General features: G+C 46.9%; 1 protein-coding gene across 1 annotated transcript in view; it reads right to left on the minus strand.

The window, feature by feature from the left end:
- Positions 1-288: 288 nt before the first annotated feature.
- The window catches only part of NF2 (neurofibromin 2), a 149,317-nt gene continuing 124,485 nt past the window's right edge, over positions 289-25,120 (minus strand). The window contains exon 16 of the mRNA XM_038373004.2: positions 289-1,424. Within this exon, the coding sequence (XP_038228932.1) occupies positions 1,389-1,424 (36 nt within the window). The 3' untranslated portion in view covers positions 289-1,388. The remainder of the gene's footprint in view (positions 1,425-25,120) is intronic.

Raw genomic sequence — 25,120 nt, forward strand, 5'->3', positions numbered from 1 at the left:
TATTTCTTGCCATGCATGAGTAGCTTGGCCACTGATTTTGAGAAGCCAGATCCCAGGGCTGTCAGAGGAGCCTAGAGAGGGACAGTTCGAAACAGGGAGGCTTTGAGGCAGCACTTTCACAATGAGCAGCAGTAATGTATCTCTCTGTCACAGGTGCTAGTTTTCCTAGGACACAATGGTGTCTTTTTTGGCCTTATAATCCTGTAAGACAATGATAACATTCCCTGGGCATGTATCGGTAGTGCCACAATCTCAATTTGTAGGGAAAAAAATAAAGGTGATTCACCATTAAAGAACTTTGATTTTATTGAACAAGAAACAGCACACACAAACACACAGATGCCTGCTGACAAAGAAGGAACCAGGAAGCACAGACTTTCACAACTGTGTGTAGGTCCAACTCTCATTGTGAAAGTTGTCCGAAGGGGTAGAGTGACGGGGAAACCAAGAACTCCTGGAAAGCAGAAAGGAATGTGCAGGAGGATGGCCGGGGGGGCAGGGAGGGATGACATGGAAGAGTTCTGACTGTTTTTCTGGGGAGGGCGTGCACGGATCTGCTCAGTCTGCAGCGCTATTAAGGATTGCAGCATCTGTGTTTGCTCCTCCATTACTTTAATCATCCACTCAGGCCTCGTGTACACTACCAAGTTTTGTCGCCAAAACTGCCATTTGTTGACCCAAACAGCGAGTGCGTACACACTGCAAGGCGACTTTTATCAGGGAAAATGTCCAGTTTTGGCAACAAAATACATCCACCCTCATGGGAGATTTATGTCTTTTTCCTCTACATTTTTGTCGACAAAGTGCCAGTGCAGACACCACACTTCATTTCATCACTTTAATTGGCCTCCTTTAATTGATCCCACAATGCCCATCCTGACCGCTCTGGTCAGCAGTTTGAACTCCACTGCCCTGTGCTATTATAAAAGTTTGCTTTTATTGCACAAGAAACAGCACGCACAAACACACAGATGCTTGGTGGGAAAGGAGGAGCCAGGGAAGGGCAGACTTTCACAGCTGTGTGTAGGTCCAGCTCTCATTGTGAAAGTTGTCCAAGGGGGTGGAGTGATGGGAAAACCAAGAAGTCCCGGAAGGTGGAAAGGAATGTGCGGGCGGACTTGGGGGGCGCATGGAAGAGTTCTGAATGTGCTGCAGGGGAGCTCGAGCATGGATCTGCTCAGTCTGCAGCACTATTAAGGATTGCAGCATCTGCATTTGTACCTCAATTACTTTAATCATCCACTCTGTAACGTCCTTAGCGAACACGTGATTCTCTTTTCTGTCCTGCCATTCGGCTTCCCAGCACAACTTTTGTTCCCTTTTTTCTGCACTGGAGTACTGCAGGACCTCTTGGAACTTATCTTCTTTGCTATGTCTTGGGTGCTTTCTTATCGGGCTGCCTGGGGTGTTCCTGAAGGCCATATCTGGTGAAGCATAGGGGACAATTCACAGAAGTGGGATTATTAAATTCATGCACAGCATTGAAACATTTCTGTTAAATTCACCTTTTGCAACATTGCCATCACTGTCTCCCTGACCCTAGCCAGGCACACATCTCTGCAACCACCCAAAGCATGGTGCGTGTTGGCGGAGGGGAGGGTCCACATGGGGAAAAGCACACACACTCTGCAAGGGTCGTGGTGCAGCACTCCAGAGAACAAATACCAATAAGTGTCCCAATTCCTACAGCTCAAGTGCAGCTGGGACTGCACAGCCTCCTCTTCCCATATACCAATTAAATCCAACAGCTCTGCAGTGGACCAAGCAGGAAAGCGTTTGGTGTGATAAGCCACCTTGGTCATCTGGGAAGATGCGATGAGGCCTCTCCACGATGAGATGCGATGAGACCTTCCAAACTGGAAATGGAATTTCAAAAATTCCTGGGGCTTCTAAGGGGGATGGGCGGATGGTTGTTTACCTGGCTGCAGGGCAAACCGCTGACCAGACCATCATGATGGGCATTGTGGGACACCTCCTGGAGGCCAATTAAAACTGGCACTTTGTGGAAAAAAATGTAGAGTAAAAAGACAAGTCTCTCATCGGGGTGGATGTATTTTGTCGCCAAAACGGGGCATTTTTCCCTAAAAAAGTTGCTTCACAGTGTGTATTCATGCACCGTTTGGTCGACAAAAAGCAGTTTTTGTTGACACAACTTGGTAATGTAGACAAGGCCAAAAATTGAGCCAGCATCACTCTGAAGGCCCTGGGCCGATTAGATAGCAGAGATGGCGCATTTGTGGTGAAAGCACCAGAGTGGCACCCAAGAGATCTGTACTGAGTTTCTGGTTCTGCCACTGAGCTTCTGTGTCCTCATGGTCAACTCACTTCATCTCTCTGTTTCCCACTTTTGCCATCTGTAAATTGGGGGATGATGTTCATAATATTTCCTTTCTCCCACCCTTTGTCTATTTAGACTAAGCTCTCCAGGACTGGGACTCTCTCTCACGCTGTGTTTGTACAGCACCTAACACAAGAGTCCTGACCTTGGTTAGGGCCTCTAGGTGCTACTGAAATACTGTTGACAACTCTCATTTTTATCAGAATCTGGTGATATCTGGGTTTTTGTCTTCAAACTCTAGTCAAGTGAATATACCAGAATCTCAGCTTTCCAATAAAAAAAAGTACCCTTCTAGCTCTTGTGGTTGCAGAGAAATGCTTGATAATGTGACCCATAATGCATCAAAAGCCAGAAGACAACTAAAAGGAGCCCCAAGTGTATTAATTTTAAGATCTCAAGATTTTTAAACCTATCTCATATTTTTAAATACGGGGTTTGCAGTACTGCTGAAGTGCAAATAATAAGCAACAGGCTATTATAGCTTCTATAGGTCTGTTCACAGTTAATGGGGGGGCGGGGGATGAGGGACATAGCAGCATACACAAACTGGTGCTAGGAGAGTCAGCACCAATCAGCCATAGAGGAATTACTATAAGCTTCTAGGTATAACACAACCAACCATCTCCTGGTTGAAGAAATTAATTGACTGAACAATTAAGCTAATTGTAGCATGTTTACACAAAACAAGAGTGCTCAGATGAAAAGAAAACAACATGCTGTGGGTTGCAATTAACATTTATCCAACCGTCAACAGTGAAGTTAGGATCTCTTGGGAGGAGGAGGGGGAACCTAGAGGTTTTCTAGAATTGGAATGAGACTTAGTGTCTGGGTGCAACTTCTCAGGCCCTGCCTGCTTTGAGGATCTGCCCCAATTCTAGTGACCACCCACTGGGGCAGCTGTCCCTGGGCAAACCCCTAGTGCAGCTGGTGTAAACCGGTAGAGGTTGTGATTTGCAGCAGCTCAGCTGATCCCACTTTCAGACAGAGATAAACCGGATCTTTGCCTATCTATCCTAAGTCTTGATCTTGTAGGTTTCAGGCAGGTTCAAGGTGGCTTTGGGGTGCACTGTGATTGCGCCAAGGGCTTACATATAGCCCTAGGCCTGGAAACTACCTGCCAGCTGCCTTCTTGCTTCCAGGGCCTGAAGAAGCTGGGAGTTCCCTTCACCACCTACCCAGCTACACCTGCTCCCTGCACAGGCAGTGTATAAGAATACATCCCTGGGGCAGTGTTTTTGTCCAGCCTAGGGGGCAGTGGAGTGTCTCACCACTGACTGAGCTGTGTCCATTGTCAGGGAGCACATATGTATTGGCAGAACTGTAGACATCTGATCCGAAGAGCTAGAGACTGTGTTTCATTTGGCAATAAACCTGGCCGGGTGCCTTCGTACCTTATCAGAGTCTGTGGTCGTTGGGGGTTCTCTCGGGGTCTGCTGTGTCAGCTATCTGCACAGAGCCGGGGCAGCACACAGAGGGAACACACACACGCAGCCAACTGTTATCAACACTGAACAAGAGCAGAACACCATACCCGTGGATCTAAGGACATTGGTGACCCCGACCGCCGATCTGGTGAGTAAGCTAGCAGCCCACTGTAGGAATCACGATCTAACATGACAGAAAACCACGAGCTAGGGAACCCCCGTAACCCCTCCCTGCAAATTCCCACAGAGTTTAAAAAATATAATGGGGAAGAAACATGTAATGCAATTTGTAAGGCTAGGGCAGAGACTGTAGCCTTAAAATGTAAAATATTGCAAACTATAATCATGGCTGTTAAATGGTTAAAACAGCACACCACAAAATTGGCAGGGCAAGTAACAGTAACAAAGAAAGAGTTAAAAGAATCAAAAGAAGCTAAACTGCCCTGGCATGCTCCCACCCCCTTTGCAGGGGGGCAAGCAGTCCAGAGACAACCAGCACTGAAACAGAATAAAACATTGGAAACAGCTATAAGAAACCTACAAAAAATACATGTGCGGTCCCCTATTATAAATATTGGTGATAAACAGCAGGCTTCAGGTAGCTCCCCTGTAACTGAAGAATGGGGACAGAAGTGGAAAAAGGTGGCCCTAGTAAAATTAAAAGATGAAAGGTCCACTGAAGTGCAACCACCTCCTTATGATAAAAGCCAGGTTCTGGTAAAAACCTAAATCGAGACCTACACTGGTGCCTGTCAGAACGGGAGAAGTAAGTGCACAGATGGAAAAAGTAGCACACAATGCTTTCACTGAATTGGTAAATCAAATGAAGGAAAAAATGGAATAGTTCACAGAGCACATTAGGAGACAGGAGCTGTGACTCGATCGCAAGGGAATGAATAAAAAGGAATTTCAAAGTCAAAAAGTAAAACTGAGCAGCTTAACACCTAGAATTGATGCATTAACACAAGTTGCCCAAAAACAGTTAACTGCCGCAAAAAAGGGCACTCCCGCCATCCATTTGGCATGCACACAAAAGCAACAGACACTGGGGGAACAAATTCAGATTTTACAAAAGCAGGTAACTACCCCCACTCTCCTCTCAAAGCCAGGATAAAAACCAGGGGCGTGGTTCTCAACTGTGTAGGTTCCCAACTGCTTTGACCCATGGAACCACACTCCGTGCTCATATCTAAAAATATAACCTTCTTTCTCAAATATTTTTACATACCAGTTAAGTTTTTTCCTTTATATGCTTTCTCAGTTTGCTAAACTTGCTGCTGCTGCCTGTACTTTCAAATACCTTGATAGAGTTAATCTCTCTTGGCTCAGGTCTTGCTACCTTCCTAGATTGCTCTTCACCCCCCCTTTCCCTCGCCTCTCCACACTTCGGCTCTCTCTCTGTGTTTTAAAAGCAAAAAGTTATAGCTTTTACAGAAACCTCCAAAAGATAAAGCAATTGAAAACAGAACAAAACAATTCTAGCCGTCATATTACCCTTTTGCCCGTCTTTAGGGTGGGTCAGTCTGTTCCTGGTTATCTGTGTGGAATGTGCAAGCATCGGAGTGTCCTAGTACTATCCTGGCCCATGTTTATACCTCTAGTGTCCAGGACCTGTTAGGGATCAGTGTTTCTGCAGCATCAGCCCTTTCCATGCCAGCTTCTGGGAGCAGGGCCTGCCTCTGGCTCACAGCTTAACTTTGCTTTATGTTAGCAAAGTCTTGACCATTTCTTTAGTTCAGGCCTTAGGCCTCATATCAGGCCTCTGATACAAGTGTTTATGTTTCAGGGACCCATCTTACTACAATCACTGCTCAACCCTGGCTTTGCCACAGGCCCTGCCCCCACTCCACCCCTTCCCGCCCCCTCCCCTGAGCCTGCCATGCTCTTGCTCCTCCCCTGCCCCACCCGAGCCTCCTGAACGCCACAAACCAGCTGATTGGAAGGTGCGGGGAGGGAAGGGGAGGCGCTGACCGGCAGGGCTGCCAGTGGGTGGGAGGTGCTGGGAGCGGAGTGGATGAGCTCATGGGGGGCTGCTGACGTATTACCGGGGCTCTTTGGCAATGCACATTGGTAAATTCGGGCTCCTTCTCAGACTCAGGTTGGCCACCCCTGCTCCAGGGCATGGGTGACCAAAAATGCAAGGTGCCCCCATCTGCAGATCAGTCATTTGCAGTCTTTCCTCTCTGGTCCCATCCTTACTGCCCTGCTCCCTGCCTTTTTGACCTTGGGATCATGTTATCTCAGAGCCTTTTCCCTGCTCTTGGAAACTGCACAGATGCCACAGCTGACGCAGAACACAGCTGCCTGGGTGCTAGGTGGGACTAGCATGTTCTTCAACTGCTGCCGCCCTGTTCACATCCGGGAGCAGTAACCCTGGCTCACTCAGAGACTGATCCCCGCCCAACTGCCAGGGCAGCTCAGATCAGGTGGGGTGCTGGAGCTAACGGTCCCTCAGTTTAACCCACTGTGGCTGGGCAAAGGGCATTCCACTGTGGAATTCACTCTCCCAGCTGGGTCAACAGAGCTTGAGTTGATTAACATTTACAGCACAGTCCATAGCCCATCTGGCCTTTTGCACATTAACATTTCTTCGCACTTTTCACCCAGTGGTTTCCATGCCCTTTACAATGGGGGGTGTGTGTCAGTATAATTATCTACATTTCACAGAAGGGGTAACTTAGGCACTGAGAAGTGAAGTCATAGCAGAGCTGGGAATAGAACCCAGCTTTCCTGCATGCCAGTCCTGGGCTCTCTCTCGACACTGCCTCTCTCTCCTAACACCTCTGGGGACTGTTGCCTCACTCCGACCATCAGTAACCAAATCGCCTCCCCAGGAAAGCCTTGTGAGGCAGATGGGCCTATAGTAGTGTGACCTGGTGTAGAGAAACTTCAATGGGCTTTAGATTAGCAGGATCTTAAGAACTGCCAGGTTAGACTCTGTCAAAAGTAGAGACAGCATTAGAGATGCCACAAACTGTCAGTTCCCTGATTTCTGGCTGTGGTGAGGAGCTCTGACATCTACTTTAAGAACATGCCGAGTGAGAGTGAGTGAGATGAGTGAGCGGGCAAGTAATAGGTCATAAGTCAGATCCATGGCCTTAGACTAGAAGCCCCCTGCACCCTTTGACTATTAACCCAGAGGACAGGGTTGAAACTGCTTGGAGTCATCTCCAGTTCATCTCCTGCCCTCCTTTGCCCTACACCTCCCAGCTCCACGGTGTCAAGAACATTCATCAGAGCAAACTCTGCTACTGCTGCACTCTGGAAGCCGTCTCCTTCTAAAGGGCAATTAATCTGCGCTCTGAAAAGCTGTCAGCCGAAAGTGGCTGGGAAATGAAGAATGCGTGTGAAATCACAGCACAATCTGCAGCTCCCATCTGTTTCCCCAGCCATGAGCACCAGGGAGGGGGACTGGCTTGGCCTAGTAGAAGAAGCGAGTGCAGAATGTGGTTTGGACTGTAGATCCCTCAATTAGGGGCAGGAAGACTTGGGTCCATGCAATGAGAACATGGTGCCATGGCCCTTCCAGCAGGCATTATTGTTTTGCCGTCCTTTCCATCATTCTTGTATCACTGCAGGAAGCGGCCTGAGCCATCTCTGCCATGGAGAGTGCTCCATCTGTCCCCAGAGGAGTGTTGAAGAGCTGCAAACAGAGCCTGGCACTCGATCTTGGTGCAAAGGCACTCATCCGCCCGCTCCCCCAGTCCACTGGGGGTGTTTAACTGTGCCATGCCTCTGCCAAGTGGGACTACAGCCTGCCAGGGTCACGCATAAGTACCTCCTACACCTTCCCCAGAATATCAATGGGCAGGTAACAGCTGCTTTTCTGGGTTAATGGCCTCTTCAAACCCACAGGGGAATCAGTCGCCCACACCAAGGAAGAGTGCCTATATAAATCTACTCTATGTGCTGTCGGTGCAAACTGCTGTGGTGCAAGCACCCCATCAATCTGCAATGTGCTTCTTGCTCCTGGAGGTCTATTATCCCCCAGATACCTTGTCCCTGAACTCCTCCTCCTTTCTCCAACCATCACTCAGCACCCAACCCTCTCTAGCAAAAACTATCAGTAAGGATTTTTTTTAAGTACCTCAGAAGCAGGAAGCCTACCAAACAGGCAGTGAGCCCACTAGATGAGCAAGATGTTAAAGGAGCACTCAAGGAAGACAAGGCCATGGCAGAGAAGTGGGAAGCCAATTTTTTGCATCGATCTATACTGCAGAGAATGTGGGAAGATGCCCATGTCAGAACCATTCTTTCAGGGCGATAAATCTAAAGCACTGTCCCACACTGATGTGTCAACAGAAAAGGAGTTGGATGAAACTGATTAATTAAACAGTATTAAGGCACCAGGACTATATGGTATCACTCAAGAGTTTTGAAGGACCTTACATATGAATTATCAGACGCACAGATAAACACAATTCACTGGGAAAGAGTCAACATGGCTTTTGCAAAGGGAAAACATGCCTCACTAATCTCTTAGAATTCTTTGAATTTGTCAACAAGCATGTAGACAAGGGGGATCTAGTGGATATTGTATACTTGGACTTTCAGAAAGCCTTTGACAAGGACCCACACCAAAGGCTCTTCAGAAAACTAAATAATCATGGGATAACAGGGAAGGTACTCTCATGGATCGGTAACTGGCTGAAAGATAGGAATAGGAATAAAGGGGAGGAATAAATCATCTGTTTTCACAATGGAGAGAAGTAAACAGCAGGTCCTCAAGGATCTGTACTGGAACTTATGGCTGTTCAACATGTTCATTAATTATCTAGAAAAGGGAGCGAACAGTAAAGTGGCAAAATTTTCAGATGATACAAAATTATTCAAGATTGTTAAATCCAAAACTGACTGTGAAGAGTTACAAGGGGGTCTCACAAAACTGGTAACCAGGAAACAAAAGGGCAGACAAAATTCAGTATAGATAAGTGCAAAGTAATGCACTGGAAAAAATAATCCCAACCATACATATAATTATTGGTTCTAAGTTAGCTGTTCCCACACAATAAAGTGATCTTGGAGCCATTCTGCATAGGTCACTGAAAACTTCTGCTCAGTGCATAGCAGTGGTCAGAAAGGTTAAGAGAATGTTAAACAACTACAAGGAAAAGGATATAGGAAATAAGACATAAAATATAATGCGACTATATAAATCCATGGTTTGCCCTCATGTTGAATACTGTGTCCAGTTCTGGTCACCCTATCTCAAAAAGGATATTGTGGAACTAGAAAAGGTTCAGAGAAGGGCAACAAAGATGATCCAGGGTGTGGAATGTCTTCCGTATGAGGCGAGACTAAAGATCAGGGCTGTTCAGTTTAAAAAAGAGACGATTAAGTGGGAAGATAGAATAGAGGTCTATAAAATCATGAATGATGTGGATAAATTGATTAGAGAAGTGTTATTTAGTCTTTCCAACAATTTAAAAACCAGGGGTCACCTGATGAAATTGATAGGCAGCAGGTTTAATGCAAACAAGAGGAAATACTTGTTCATACAATGCACAAGTAACCTGTGGAACTCATTGCCAGGTGATGTCATGAAGGCCAAAAGTATAATTGGGTTAAAAAAACAATTAGATAGCCGTTAATGGACCTGTCCTACATGAACCTATTAGTCAAGATGGTCACGGACACAAGCCCATGCTTCAGGATGACGCTAAACCTCTGACTGCCAGAAGCTGAGAAGGAAGATAGGGAAGGTTGCTCCAAAACTGACCTGTTCTGTAGACTCCCCCTGAATCTTTGGTATTGGCCACTGTCAGAGACAGGACACTGGGCTAGATGGACCATTGGTATGACCCAGTTTGGCAGCTCTTCTGTTTCTTAACCCCCTAGATCACCTGCACTGCTGGGTGAGGCTTCACTGCTCAACGTCTTCTAAAGCAAATCCCCTTGAGTTGCAGACATTTGGTATGAGCCCACCAGAGCAGTCCAGGTGTAATGGGCCTCAGTCTGTGGGCATGCCCCTCTACAATCCTTCGGCATTTTCAGTTAGATGATGAGATTCTCTTTTGCTTCCTGCCTTAATCTGTCAGGCACTGCCATCTGTACCTCCTCCCCCCAATGCATGTCCAGGCAGTTCTGCAAACCCAAAGTGCTCCCATTTCTAAAGCACCCAGTCAGCAGAGAGTCTCCCCATCTGGCATGTTTCATGGGGGGTTCTCCAGGGCTGGTGCAAGAAAGCCCAGCCTGTGGCAGTAGGGTTCTTCCAGTTGGATGCATTTCAGATGGGATCAGGAACACATCAGCTGAGTTCAGGTAGGTTAAACTGAAGCCCCTCTTTCCTTCTCATATATTTACATTTACCGTATATCTTGGATTATATTTGGGGGCCTAGTTTAGTTGACTGAGACACGGTAGAGTTGGAAGCCCATGTCATTTTTACAAAGCCACTTTTTAGTTCTAAATGGCGGGCATCAGTCTTAACGTTAATTACACTCTCTATCAACCTTACACTGTATCTGTATCTCTATCAACCTCACACTGAATGCATCCAATGAAGAGAGCTGTAGCTCATGAGAGCTTATGCTCAAATAAATTTGTTATTCTCTAAGGTGCAACAAGTCCTCCTTTTCTTTTAACCTCACACTGTAACTAGACCAATGGCAGTACCCCATTTAATGAGCTGGGTTTCCAAGCAGCGGGAAAATAGAACCCTAGTTTTACTCCTAGGTAAAGCACAAAGTGACCAGAATAAAGTCAGTACAGAATCATCTCATCTAGATTAAGGTAGCACAGAAATGTTACAGAAGTCCTATTGTACCTTAAAAACAAATCCTTGTTTCAATACCTCTTCATAGAAATTTCCAATAAAATGTTGACAAATTTAAAAAATTATATTATTTGTATCATTCTGCCAATAAATCAGAATTTTTTCTATAGCACTACTTCTTAAGTGCACGGATAGTCCATCAGCATTACAGTGTGCTTGATTAAGTTAAACTATTTTTAATAAAGTGCATGTGGCAAGTTTTCCAATACTGTAAGCTTATGTTTGTGTTGCTAAAAGCAAGTCAGGCATAGGAGCACCAGTTTAATAATCCCGCCTAGGGCACCATAAATCCTAAGGACGGCCCTGCTTTCCCCTTTGCCATGTCACGAGCATCCACCCTGTTGCCAAAGCTAAACCCCTCATCCATGGCCTGGATCAGTCTTCCCTGTGCCACCCCTCTGTCTTCCCTACCCTGCCCAAGCACCATTGCTACATCCCCATCCTCACCTCTTTCCTGGCTCCCTGCATAATCCCATGTCCACCCCATCTACATCTCTGATTGTATCTCCCCTTGAGAGCATTCTGTTCCATACACTTGGAGCAGTCTCCCACTTCTGGGCCTGATTCTCCCCTGCCATGTCCCTTGGGCAGCCATTGACACCTGTGCAAAATGGGTATCCCCCTCCACTTTGCTGCCAGGCAGTGGGGAATGCAGACTCCTGATTGGCCAAGTGCCCCACTTCTGCTCCCAGATCACTTCTGCAAAGCCTCTCTGGGTTGATCTCATCTACAAGGTCTCCCATTATCTCACATGTGACTGATGCTCTTGGTCGTTTTGTGTGGATTTAGGCATGTCTTCTGCTGCCACTTGTGACGTGCCATTGTACCAACGCTCCTCCTGGTTTCATCAACCAGGCATGAACCCAGGATCTTCAGCTCCAAAGCACAGACCCTTTCCTACTTGAACTAAAGGAATAAACCCATTAACTGGCAGCGGCAGTAGGCTATTATTCTCTGTAGATTATCTGCTAGTGAGGAGGGCATGTAACATACTAAACCAATGAATTACTCCATCAAATAATAATGAATGTGGAGTTGATTAAGATCTGGAATTGAGGGAGCTGGGGAAAGGTCTGGAACCAGAGGATAAGGAGCAGGAAGTCATGCTAGAGAAGGCCCTTTCTCTGCTTGGAGCAGGCTGAGAACAAGGCAAACATCTGCTCTGTGTGGGAAGTCCATACCTCTGAGAGATGTTGCTATGCCAATGTGAATTTTCAGTGTAGACAAGCCCTGAACATCTCTCCAAGAAGCTTCCTCGTGGCTGGGAACTCAGCAGAAGACAAAGACCCAACACATAGACAGGGAAGAAGGCGGTTGCATTTCTTTCACATCTGCAAGATTCTCCTCTAGAGTGGGGCAAAACCTTGGCAAATTCATTCCCAAAGGGGGTGCTCCAGTGTCTGGGATGCTGCACTAAGACTTGGGAGACCTGGAGTCCATTCCTGGTTCTGCTATGTGACCGCTCTGTGCCTCACTTTCCCCGACTACCCTTTGTTTAGATTGTGAGCTCTTCAGGGCAGGGACTGCCTCTTACTATGTGTTGCACAACACCTAGCACAATGGGGCCATGATCTTGGCTGGATTCTCTGGCTGTTACTGTATAGAAACAATAATAATCCCCCAGAGTCAATTATTCCTTCTAGCTGGATCTTGTTGTAAAGCACAGGCAGGCAAGAGGTTCATATCTGTTGACACTGGTTGATCAGAACCAGAACTGGGACCAGATCTCAGGGAAGAAAATTCTCTTTGGAAGAACGGGGATAGAGTCACGAGTTGAGAGTAAATAATCCTGGGGCAGTTTGCAATAACCAAGGGCATTGGGGCAGACAATAAAGCCAGGCGACTGCTACCACATTCCACAGTACACAAACCAGGATAAAGTCCAGTGTTGTCCGCACCCCGCAATTGCCTGCTGGGTCACTATGGGTTACAGCCTGTACCTGGGAAACAGCTTCTGCTGAGCATGGCTTCACCATCACACCGGAAGGGCTCCTGTTCACAGAAAAGCCATTGCTGAGTTGCATGGACAAAAACATCCTTTAGCCAAAGAAACCCAGTGTGACTGTTTCTCACAGCGTAACTCACTGGCTGTGCATGGGTGAGTGACGGAGTGGTGTTGCCATCAATGACAGGGCTCCGGCGGGGATAAGGAATGTGCTGCTAGCACCAGAGCAAGGCAGTGTTCTCGAATTCCATGGTAGAGGCCTGTCTTCTTGGAACCCACAGCTCTCCATTCTGATCCCAGCTGTGTAGTTGCTTTATATAGTGATGGCACCGGCTATCTGCAGCACATGGATTCATTAAAGCAGTGGAGCTGGAATCAGTTTAGACATCAGTGCAGGAGACTATGCAAGGCTAGTGCAGTGCACAGCTAGGCCTTCAGCCGTCAGCCTGATTCCCAGGAGCTGCAAGCTAACACGCCTTGCTCCAAGGCTCTCTCATAGAGTTCCAATACTCTCCTTGCCCACAGCTGCACCTGTGTCTTTGTAACAGGACAGCAGCCGAGCTGGCCCTGCTCAGGGAGTCGCTGATGGTTAAGAGATTCTAAATTCTCTCCTTGCCTAGATCGTGCTGGAAAAGGAGACCATGCTGATCTCCAGTACTTCCCTAGTTCCCTGCCACGGTCACCAGACACATACAGCAGTTTATGCAAAAAGGGAGGGGGGGATGGTAGGAACGAACAGAGAAACACCAGCCCCCCCCCACCCCCCGCCTCATCCCCGCTCCATTTAGTTATGCAGGGACCTTCCAAGAAATCCCAAATTCCCAGGACTGGATTCCTATCTCGCTAACACCAGTTCTCAGTGTCACCCACCCCAAGCATTCAAAATCCACAAGTCAGGCCCCCAAATGTCATGAGTGTGACCAACTCTCCCAGCTGTGCTGCATCAAGTGATCCTAGCCCCATTGCTGGAGGTCCCACAGCTGCCCCATGGAACTTCCAGTCCTCCCCAACCTCACGTTCCAATTTGTTGATTCTGCCCCCGGCCAGCAAAAAATTACAGCCCCCCACCCCTCCACATCCATCTGCCCCCACCCAGCAAATCATTAAACCCCCCACACTCCCACAGCCATCAGCCCTGCTCAGCAATTCAGAAGGGGGGAAGTGGAGAAGGCAGCCCGAGGGGAATTTCCCATGGGTGGGCAGAAATTCCCAAGAGATCTTGGGAGTGGGTGGGTCTTCTGTAAGACTGGCACCAGCAGGGACCAATCACAAGAGACAGCAACACTGTAAACCTGGGATGGATTCTCTAAGTTCAGTTTAGTCTCTGGAGGTTCCAAAGTCCTGGTCGGGGAGCTGCAGGGAAGTGTTCTTGGCCAGGGTTTCACAGCCTTGTCGCTGTCAGTATCTGTCTTTCCCAATGCCCGGATCTAGCCAGGACCCTCTCCCACTTAGCAATATGGGGAGGGCAGGATGCTTATGACGCCCCCAAATCAAGACCCCTCCCCCATCCTAATGTCAGATATTATAATGCCATGGGATGTGGGGACAATGAGGGTGAAAAAGAACTATGGTTCTGTAACCTTTGCCCTCCATTTTTGTCACTCGCACAAACACCCAGGAGAAGGAGCAACTGAAATTCATAAAAGACAAAAACCCATGACAAACACTGATGTATATTTCAAAGATTGTCTTGGGGTATTTTTTGTTTTGATCATTATCAACTTTCAACTTTTTTTTTGGCACCAACAGAACATTTTAAATAAGGCTAATTCTGCTTGGTGCAGCAGACAAGATTGGTAACAGCTTTAGAGGAAAAGTCAGATCTGATCAGCAGAATGAATCGTTTAATAATATTTAATCAGATGTCATTGAGATGGGGGTTCTCCTCTGGAAGCAGTAACACACACACAATTTCTTTAGCCCTCAACTGATGTTTTAATTTACCCTTTGTGTAAATGTCAGATTGTGTGTGTGTGTGTGAGAGAGAGAGAGAGGAATAAGAATTTTGTGGCTGTGTGTCATAGGCCATATATTGCTAGCAGAGATTCTCCTTGAGCTCCAGTGGGAGGGGCCTGAGCTTTCACAGCAGGAGGATTCCCATCTGCCTTTGTGAAGTTGAAAGTGGCCATAGTGTGCAGCACAGTGAAAACCATGAAATTCTAGGCGGGCATGGAGGTGGTACATCATGCACAACACCTGTATCTAATGGCTGGTGAATGCACACCTCCCTGAGTGTTACTGTTTGGCTAGTTAGGGCCTGATCCTGCACTCTTTGCACACCCAGAACTCCTATCAAAGGAATTTGGGGGTGCACAAGGAGTGTATGTTCAAACACAGTCACGAGCCCAGATGCAGCTAAAACAAGCCACAGGGCTCCACCTCTGCTGTTGGCTGAGAGCACCACCCTACAAACACCTTCTCCACCCCACGGTCTGCAGTTTATCTCCAACCAGACCAACTTCCGTAGAGCGCCCAGCTTTCCCTTAAAGGGCCTGCCACTCTAAAAAGACTTTCCCTGTGTCCATACCCCCTTTAAAGGCACCCCCCAACAGGCTGCCCATACACATGCACAGACTGGCTTGCACACTCTGCACCAGAAGCTGGGAAATTCCCCAGCTTACTCCTCAAGCCAGGAAAGCAGGAGGGGAGCGGGAGATGAGTAGGCGTGCGAGGAAGGGCTATTACGCAGAGAAGCCAGGAACACTTGGGCAGCCATGCTGGAGGAAGAGATACAATGAGCTTACAATCACAATAATAGGCAGCAGAGTGCTGGAAGAGCTGATTCAATTTGTTGAACCTGCTTGGATGAGATTGCCTTGTGCTGAGATGCTGGCTCTGATGTGACCAGGCAAACATTAAATGACCCAGCAGCCTGCAAATTGATCAGATGAGACCCGTGCAGTGCGATCTCTGAGCCGGCAGGCTTCTTAGACAGACAATACCAGTGGCCCTGGGTTGGGGGAGCCCTGGGAATGCTCTCACACCACCCACCTGCTCACATCTACCTCTGCCCTTCTCTAGGCAGGATTCCTGATTGTAGCAACACTGGGCTTGCCAGATCGGATGGCCTCTGTGTCCAACTTGAGTCATAGCTCTAAGGCTCATCAAGGCTGACCTCCTGCATACACCGGCCTGAGAACTGCACCCTCTCATCTGGTGTCCTGTCTCTGATGGTGATCAGTACCAGCTGCCTTCAAGGAAGATACAAAAATCCCAATGACTGTTATTAGACTTTGCTATCCTGCAGCAGGAAGGAATGCAGTGCTTCACAAACAGCTCTGAGCTAGGCTCCACACAAAGAACAAAGGATCAGCTCCCAGGTCCACTTCATCAATGAAGTGAGCTGTAGCTCATGAAAGCTTATGCGTTAATAAATTTGTTAGTCTTTAAGGTGCCACAAGTACTCCTTTTCTTTTTACGGATACAGACTAACATGGCTGCTACGCTGAAATAGGTCCAGCGTCCTGTTTCTGACAGGCCAACACCAGATGCTTCAGAGAAAAGTGCAAGAATCCCAGAGTAACAGATGCAGGATATCAGCCCCTTACCTTAGGTCTCACCCTGGTCTCTAACAGTGAGAGATCAGCTCAAGACCTGAAGCACCAGATTTTATCTCCCTTCCAAAACTGTTATAATTAATTATAGGCAGCAAAGAGTCCTGTGGCACCTTATAGACTAACAGACGTATCGAAGCATAAGCTTTCATGGGCAAATACCCACTTCATCGGATGCATGCAGCTTATGCTCCAATATAGTTGTTAGTCTATGAAGTGCCACAGGACTCTTTGCCGCTTTTACAGATTCAGACTAACACGGCTACCCCGATACTGATCATTAATTATAATAACTCAGAATAGTCTCAATATCCCTACACATATCCAATCCCTTTTTGACTTTTGCTAAATTCTTGGCCTAAGTGAATTCCAGTGGCAGTGAGTTCCACAGTCTAAATTATGCATTGTATGAAAATGGATTTCCTTTGATTGGTTTCTAATTTTCCACTTTTAATCTCATTGAATGTCCCCTTGTTCTTGTGTTAGGAGAACAGAAGCTCCCAGTCTCCCTTCTCCACCTCAGTCACTATTACACAGACTTTTATCATGGCCAGTCTTATTCCTCTCCTTTTTAAGTAACAGTCCCAATTGCCAGGCTTCTCTGGATCAACTCCTTTCCACGAGGAAGGTATATGATTAGTTATCTTTATTGTCTTCCATGAGCCTTTTCTCACCTACACATCCTCCATGCTGCCACCTGAACTCTGAGTCCCTACGTGATTATGTCTATGTTGAACGGTCAGAGCAATAATAATTAGCTTTTCTCATCCATCAAAGCCCTTTACAATGGAAGACAAGAATTCTTATCCCCATTTGATATGAATTATTGTTGCTTTTATTATTACAGTAGTGCAGGACTGTATCCATAGCAAAGACATTCCCTGCCTGGAGCTTGCACTCTAGCTAGACAAGACACTCACAGTCATAGGCTTGCAATAGGTATGTTTTTCAAGGATGGGGAACTGGGGTGGAGACACCTGCAATCCAAAAATGGTAGATGGAACAGAAGAAATATTGTACTTATTACAGCACTCTTCAGGTATAACATAAAGCATGAGGCAGAGCCCTTGTAAAATGTCTCCCCTATGGGCCACCTATAGTCCATTTCTGCTTGCAGAGAGCATGCTGGCTGCCTGGGGCATTCAGGAAGACTGGCTCTGGCTAGTCAGCTGAACTGGTTGAAAACATCTGCACAGGACAGCTTTCCACTCAACAATGGTGATTCAAAGAAATCGAGCTGTTTTGCAGGAATATGTCAATTCTGTCAACAGTTTGGAATGAAATTATTCATATGTTTCATTTATTGAAACAAGGCACAAACCATCACAGCAGGGGTCAGTCTGGTGTGGGATTGGTCCCTTGCCCAGCTTTAAATGGCTCCTTAATGAGCCATAGGGATGGGTTTGTTCTGTCAGTGGCAGCTCAGGACCCAGTGAATCCAGTTCCCAAGGCCCTTCTCCCCACCTTGCTCACAGTGAGTCTCTGCCTCTGTTCCCAATGAGACCATTCACAGTTACATGCGACTTTCAGGGCACAAGCCAGCCACTCATTAATGAAGGTCAGGAAGAAACTTTCCCTCCACGGGCTGGTTATTCCATAATTGTCCATTACAGGTTTTCTTGCACCTGCCTCTGAAGCAGCTAGTGCTGGTCACTGTCAGAGAGAAAAAAGAAAAGGAGTACTTGTGGCACCTTAGAGACTAACAAATTTATTAGAGCATAAGCTTTCGTGAGCTACAGCTCACTTCATCGGTTGCATTTGGTGGAAAAAACAGAGGAGAGATTTATATACACACACACAGAGAACATGAAACAATGGGTTTATCATACACACTGTAGGGAGAGTGATCGCTTAAGATAAGCCATCACCAGCAGCAGTGGGGGGAAAGGAGGAAAACCTTTCCTGGTGACAAGCAAGGTAGGCTAATTCCAGCAGTTAACAAGAATATCAGAGGAACAGTGGGGGGTGGGGTGGGAGGGAGAAATACCATGGGGAAATCATTCCCAGTCTCTATTCAAACCTAAGTTAATTGTATCCAGTTTGCAAATTAATTCCAATTCAGCAGTCTCTCATTGGAGTCTGTTTTTGAAGCTTTTTTGTTGAAGTATAGCCACTCTTAGGTCTGTGATCGAGTGACCAGAGAGATTGAAGTGTTCTCCAACTGGTTTTTGAATGTTATAATTCTTGACGTCTGATTTGTGTCCATTCATTCTTTTACGTAGAAACTGTCCAGTTTGGCCAATGTACATGGCAGAGGGGCATTGCTGGCACATGATGGCATATATCACATTGGTAGATGCGCAGGTGAACGAGCCTCTGATAGTGTGGCTGATGTGATTAGGCCCTATGATGGTATCCCCTGAATAGATATGTGGACAGAGTTGGCAACGGGCTTTGTTGCAAGGATAGGTTCCTGGGTTAGCCGACGTGCACGAGCTGAAATTGTGGAAAAGCAGCATCGCTTACCCCATAACCTCAGCCATGCCGAACACAGTGCCATCCACAGCCTCAGAAACAACTCTGACATCATAATCAAAAAGGCTGACAAAGGAGGTGCTGTCGTCATCATGAATAGGTCGGAGTATGAACAAGAGGCTACTAGGCAGCTCTCCAACACCACTTTCTACAAGCCATTACCCTCTGATCCCACTGAGAGTTACCAAAAGAAACTACAGCATTTGCTCAAGAAACTCCCTGAAAAAGTACAAGAACAAATCCACACAGACACACCCCTAGAGCCCCGACCTGGGGTATTCTATCTGCTACCCAAGATCCATAAACCTGGAAATCCTGGACGCCCCATCATCTCAGGCATTGGCACCCTGACAGCAGGATTGTCTGGCTATGTAGACTCCCTCCTCAGGCCCTTCGTTACCAGCACTCCCAGCTATCTTCGAGACACCATTGACTTCCTGAGGAAACTACAGTCCATTGGTGATCTTCCTAAAAACACCATCCTGGCCACTATGGATGTAGAAGTCTCTACACCAACATTCCACACAAAGATGGACTACAAGCCGTCAGGAACAGTATCCCCGATAATGTCATGGCTAACCTGGTGGCTGAACTTTGTGACTTTGTCCTCACCCATAACTATTTCACATTTGGTGACAATGTATACCTTCAAATTTTTATCTTTGAAAACTCGTGGCGAACGGGGGAAGTCCCGGATGACTGGAAAAAGGCTAATGTAGTGCCCATCTTTAAAAAAGGGAAGAAGGAGGATCCTGGGAACTACAGGCCAGTCAGCCTCACCTCAGTCCCTGGAAAAATCATGGAGCAGGTCCTCAAAGAATCAATCCTGAAGCACTTAGAGGAGAGGAAAGTGATCAGGAACAGTCAGCATGGATTCACCAAGGGAAGGTCATGCCTGACTAATCTAATCGCCTTTTATGATGAGATTACTGGTTCTGTGGATGAAGGGAAAGCAGTGGATGTATTGTTTCTTGACTTTAGCAAAGCTTTTGACACGGTCTCCCACAGCATTCTTGTCAGCAAGTTAAGGAAGTATGGGCTGGATGAATGCACTATAAGGTGGGTAGAAAGCTGGCTAGATTGTCGGGCTCAACGGGTAGTGATCAATGGCTCCATGTCTAGTTGGCAGCCGGTGTCAAGTGGAGTGCCCCAGGGGTCGGTCCTGGGGCCCGTTTTGTTCAATATCTTCATAAATGATCTGGAGGATGGTGTGGATTGCACTCTCAGCAAATTTGCGGATGATACTAAACTGGGAGGAGTGGTAGATACGCTGGAGGGGAGGGATAGGATACAGAAGGACCTAGACAAATTGGAGGATTGGGCCAAAAGAAATCTAATGAGGTTCAATAAGGATAAGTGCAGGGTCCTGCACTTAGGATGGAAGAATCCAATGCACCGCTACAGACTAGGGACCGAATGGCTCGGCAGCAGTTCTGCGGAAAAGGACCTAGGGGTGACAGTGGACGAGAAGCTGGATATGAGTCAGCAGTGTGCCCTTGTTGCCAAGAAGGCCAATGGCATTTTGGGATGTATAAGTAGGGGCATAGCGAGCAGATCGAGGGACGTGATCGTTCCCCTCTATTCGACACTGGTGAGGCCTCATCTGGAGTACTGTGTCCAGTTTTGGGCCCCACACTACAGGAAGGATGTGGATAAATTGGAAAGAGTACAACGAAGGGCAACGAAAATGATTAGGGGTCTAGAGCACATGACTTATGAGGAGAAGCTGAGGGAACTGGGATTGTTTAGTCTGCAGAAGAGAAGAATGAGGGGGGATTTGATAGCTGCTTTCAACTACCTGAAAGGGGGTTTCAAAGAGGATGGCTCTAGACTGTTCTCAATGGTAGCAGATGACAGAACGAGGAGTAATGGTCTCAAGTTGCAATGGGGGAGGTTTAGATTGGATATTAGGAAAAACTTTTTCACTAAGAGGGTGGTGAAACACTGGAATGCGTTACCTAGGGAGGTGGTAGAATCTCCTTCCTTAGAGGTTTTTAAGGTCAGGCTTGACAAAGCCCTGGCTGGGATGATTTAACTGGGACTTGGTCCTGCTTTGAGCAGGGGGTTGGACTAGATGACCTTCTGGGGTCCCTTCCAACCCTGATATTCTATGATTCATATGATTCTATGAAATCAGCGGCACTGCGATGGGTACCCACATGGCCCCACAGTATGCCAACATTTTTATGGCTGACTTAGAACAACGCTTCCTCAGCTCTCGTCCCCTAATGCCCCTACTCTACTTGCGCTACATTGATGACATCTTCATCATCTGGACCCATGGAAAAGAAGCTCTTGAGGAATTCCACCATGATTTCAACAATTTCCATCCCACCATCAACCTCAGCCTGGACCAGTCCACACAAGAGATCCACTTCCTGGACACTACGGTGCTAATAAGCGATGGTCACATAAACACCACCCTATATCGGAAACCTACTGACCGCTATTCCTACCTACATGCCTCTAGCTTTCATCCAGATCATACCACTCGATCCATTGTCTACAGCCAAGCTCTACGATATAACCGCATTTGCTCCAACCCCTCAGACAGAGACAAACACCTACAAGATCTCTATCATGCATTCCTACAACTACAATACCCACCTGCTGAAGTGAAGAAACAGATTGACAGAGCCAGAAGAGTACCCAGAAGTCACCTACTACAGGACAGGCCCAACAAAGAAAACAACAGAACGCCACTAGCCATCACCTTCAGCCCCCAACTAAAACCTCTCCAATGCATCATCAAGGATCTACAACCTATCCTGAAGGACGACCCATCACTCTCACAGATCTTGGGAGACAGACCAGTCCTTGCTTACAGACAGCCCCCCAATCTGAAGCAAATACTCACCAGCAACCACACACCACACAACAGAACCACTAACCCAGGAACCTATCCTTGCAACAAAGCCCGTTGCCAACTCTGTCCACATATCTATTCAGGGGATACCATCATAGGGCCGAATCACATCAGCCACACTATCAGAGGCTCGTTCACCTGCGCATCTACCAATGTGATATATGCCATCATGTGCCAGCAATGCCCCTCTGCCATGTACATTGGCCAAACTGGACAGTCTCTACGTAAAAGAATGAATGGACACAAATCAGACGTCAAGAATTATAACATTCAAAAACCAGTTGGAGAACACTTCAATCTCTCTGGTCACTCGATCACAGACCTAAGAGTGGCTATACTTCAACAAAAAAGCTTCAAAAACAGACTCCAATGAGAGACTGCTGAATTGGAATTAATTTGCAAACTGGATACAATTAACTTAGGCTTGAATAGAGACTGGGAATGGATGAGTCATTACACAAAGTAAAACTATTTCCCCATGGTATTTCTCCCTCCCACCCCACCCCCCACTGTTCCTCTGATATTCTTGTTAACTGCTGGAATTAGCCTACCTTGCTTGTCACCATGAAAGGTTTTCCTCCTTTCCCCCCCCTGCTGCTGGTGATGGCTTATCTTAAGTGATCACTCTCCTTACAGTGTGTATGATAAACCCATTGTTTCATGTTCTCTGTGTGTGTGTGTATATAAATCTCTCCTCTGTTTTTTCCACCAAATGCATCCGATGAAGTGAGCTGTAGCTCACGAAAGCTTAAGCTCTAATAAATTTGTTAGTCTCTAAGGTGCCACAAGTACTGCTTTTCTTTATGCTCCTACACTTAACCCTTGTGCTGGCTAAGCCTAGTAAGGGCAGAGCTAGATGATGCAATGGTTAAAGCACAAGTAGTTCCCAGTGCCTTGTCTGTATTAGGGGGCCACTGTTCCAAGAAGCAATCTGGGGAATGACAACTAGCACAGACAAGGCCTAAGAGAGATGAATTCACGGTGGGGCAGAGGGACATTGGGGAAAGCAGTAAGTGGTGGGAAATGTCTGGACAGAAATCATAATGCTTTTTTTTTTTTTGGACTGTGTTTGAGGCTTTTAACAGACTCCCCAACAAAATCATAAATGACACTTGAACTGGTAAAGCACAACACGCCCATTAGTCAACATGTTAGAGCTGGAGATGGATTAGAGCCCAGAATGTATATTTCATAGCGCTTGAAATTAATGATAAGGGAGGAAGTATGGCAGGGTGCGGGTGGTTGGCAGACTGACCCTTGGCTCTGTGAAGGCAGGAAAAATGAGTTCATGCCTCTTCTTTCTGATACAGAAAAGCCTGGAAGGGTTTTTATTTTAAAATTAATTTTCTCCTTGTGTTTTTAGGTTCTTGGTTCAGGTCTTGTCTCCCTCGTCCTTTCCTGTGGATGACTGAAGACTTAGTAGGATGAAGAATTCAGAGATGCTACAGAAGTGAACCCCGTGAATTAAAGAAGCGAAGTGATTTCTATTGAGAATGTTTAAAATTCTGGGCTAGATTCTCTTCAGATGTAAATTGAATGGAGCGACATTGCTCCAATGGAGCGATGCTGATTGAAGCCAGACCACCGGTTGGTGTTATTGGTGCCAGTGGAGGTGATTGACACCAGTTGAGGATTTGGCTCTCTTTGGCTCATGTATGGGCTTAAGACACTGGAGTGAGACACCAGCATCCAGGTTCAATTCCTCGCTCTGTTACAGAATTTGTGTGTGGCCATGGGCCAGTCTCTAGAGCCAGCTGAGGACACCCCCTAACTCACACTGAGCCGTATCTTACTGCACAAGAGGAATTCACTGGGGCTGCTTCTAGCCACTCCGGGGGAGTAAAGGTATCTTAGTCCATCCCATAACCCTCTCTCTGAAACAGGGGTGGCTCCTTCCATTGTCTTCCGTTCTGGACAGGCTGGCAGCTCTCTGGGCAAAACCCATCACTCGCTGTGCATGCGCAGCCTCCACACATGGGGCCTGATTTCCATTATGGCTTCTAGCTGCGACCACAAAACAAATAACGATCATCATTGTTGAGTTCTTTTCCCTCCATCTTCACACTCTCAGGGCCTCCCCAATAGAAATGAGGGAATCCTAGGGCATGTCTACACTATAGCTTACGTGTACCTATGTAAGGTTGACTTACAGCCACAGCAGTAATTACTACCTTCCTTCTGTCAGTGGTGGCATCCTCACCAGCAGCACTTCCACCCACTGAAGAGGGGCAGTGTGGAGGGCTGAAAGCCAAGGCTCTCATAGAATCATAGAAGATTAGGGTTGGAAGAGACCTCAAGAGGTCATCTAGTCCAACCCCCTGCTCAAAGCAGGACCAACACCAACTACATCATCCCAGTCAGGGCTTTGTCAAGTTGGGCCTTAAACAACTCTAAGGATGGAGATTCCATTTCCTCCCTAGGTAACCCATTCCAGTGCTTCACCACCCTCCTAGTGAAATAGTGTTTCCTGATATCCAAATTAGACCTCCCCCTCTGCAACTTGAGACCATTGCTCCTTGTTCTCTCATATGACACCACTGAGAACAGCCGAGCTCCATCCTCTTTGGAACCCACCTTCAGGTAGTTGAAAGCAGCTATCAAATCCCCCCTCACTCTTCTCTTTTGCAGATTAAATAATCCCAGTTCCCTCAGCCTCTCCTCATAAATCAGGTGCCCCAGCCCCCTAACCATTTTTGTTGCCCTCCGCTGGACTCTCTCCAATTTGTCCACATCCCTTTTGTAGTGGGGGAACCAAAACTGGATACAATACTTCAGATGTGGCTTCATGAGTGCCGAATAGAGGGGAAATAATCACTTTCCTCGATCTGCTGGCAATGCTCCTACTAATGCAGCCCAATATGCCATTAGCCTTTTTGGCAACAAGGGCACACTGCTGACTCATATCCAGCTTCTTGTCCATTGTAAGGCCCAGGTCCTTTTCTGCAGTGCATGGGATTCTTTCATCCCAAGAGCAGGCCTCTGCACTTGTCCTTGTTGCACCTCATCAGATTTCTTTTGGTCCAATCCTGTAATTTGTCTAGGTCACTCTGGAGTCTATTCCTACCCTCCAGTGTATCTTCCTCTCCCCCCATCTTAGTGTCATCCGCGAACTTGCTGAGGGTGCAATCCCTCCCATCATCCAGATCATTAATGAAGATGTTTAACAAAACTGGCCCCAGGACCAACCGCTGGGACACTCAGCTTGATACCGGCTGCCAACTAGACATGGAGCCATTGATCACTACCCGTTGAGCCCAACGATCTAGCCAGCTTTCTATCCACTTTATAGTCCACTCATCCAATCTATACTTTTTTAACTTCCTGGCAAGAATACTGTGGGATACCCTATCAAAAGCTTTGCTAAAGTCAAGATATACACCACTTTCCCCATATCCACAGAGCCAGTTATCTCGTCATAGAAGGCAATCGGGTTGGTCAGGTATGACTTGCCCTGGGTGAATCCATGTTGACTGTTACTGATCACCTTCCTCTCCTCCAAGTGCTTCAAAATGGATTTTTGAAGATCTGTTCCATGATTTTTCCAGGGACTGAGGTTACGCTGACCGGTCTGTAGTCGCCCGGATCCTCCTCCTTCCCTTTTTTAAAGATGGGCACTACATTAGCCTTTTTCCAGTCGTCCGGGACCTCCTCCGATCGCCACAGGTTTTCAAAGGTAATGGCCAATGGCTCTGCAATCACATCCGCCAACTCCCTCAGCATCCCTGGATACATTGTATCTGGCC

Source organism: Dermochelys coriacea, chromosome 15, assembly GCF_009764565.3.
Source record: "Dermochelys coriacea isolate rDerCor1 chromosome 15, rDerCor1.pri.v4, whole genome shotgun sequence".
In the NCBI taxonomy this organism is placed as follows: domain Eukaryota; kingdom Metazoa; phylum Chordata; order Testudines; family Dermochelyidae; genus Dermochelys; species Dermochelys coriacea.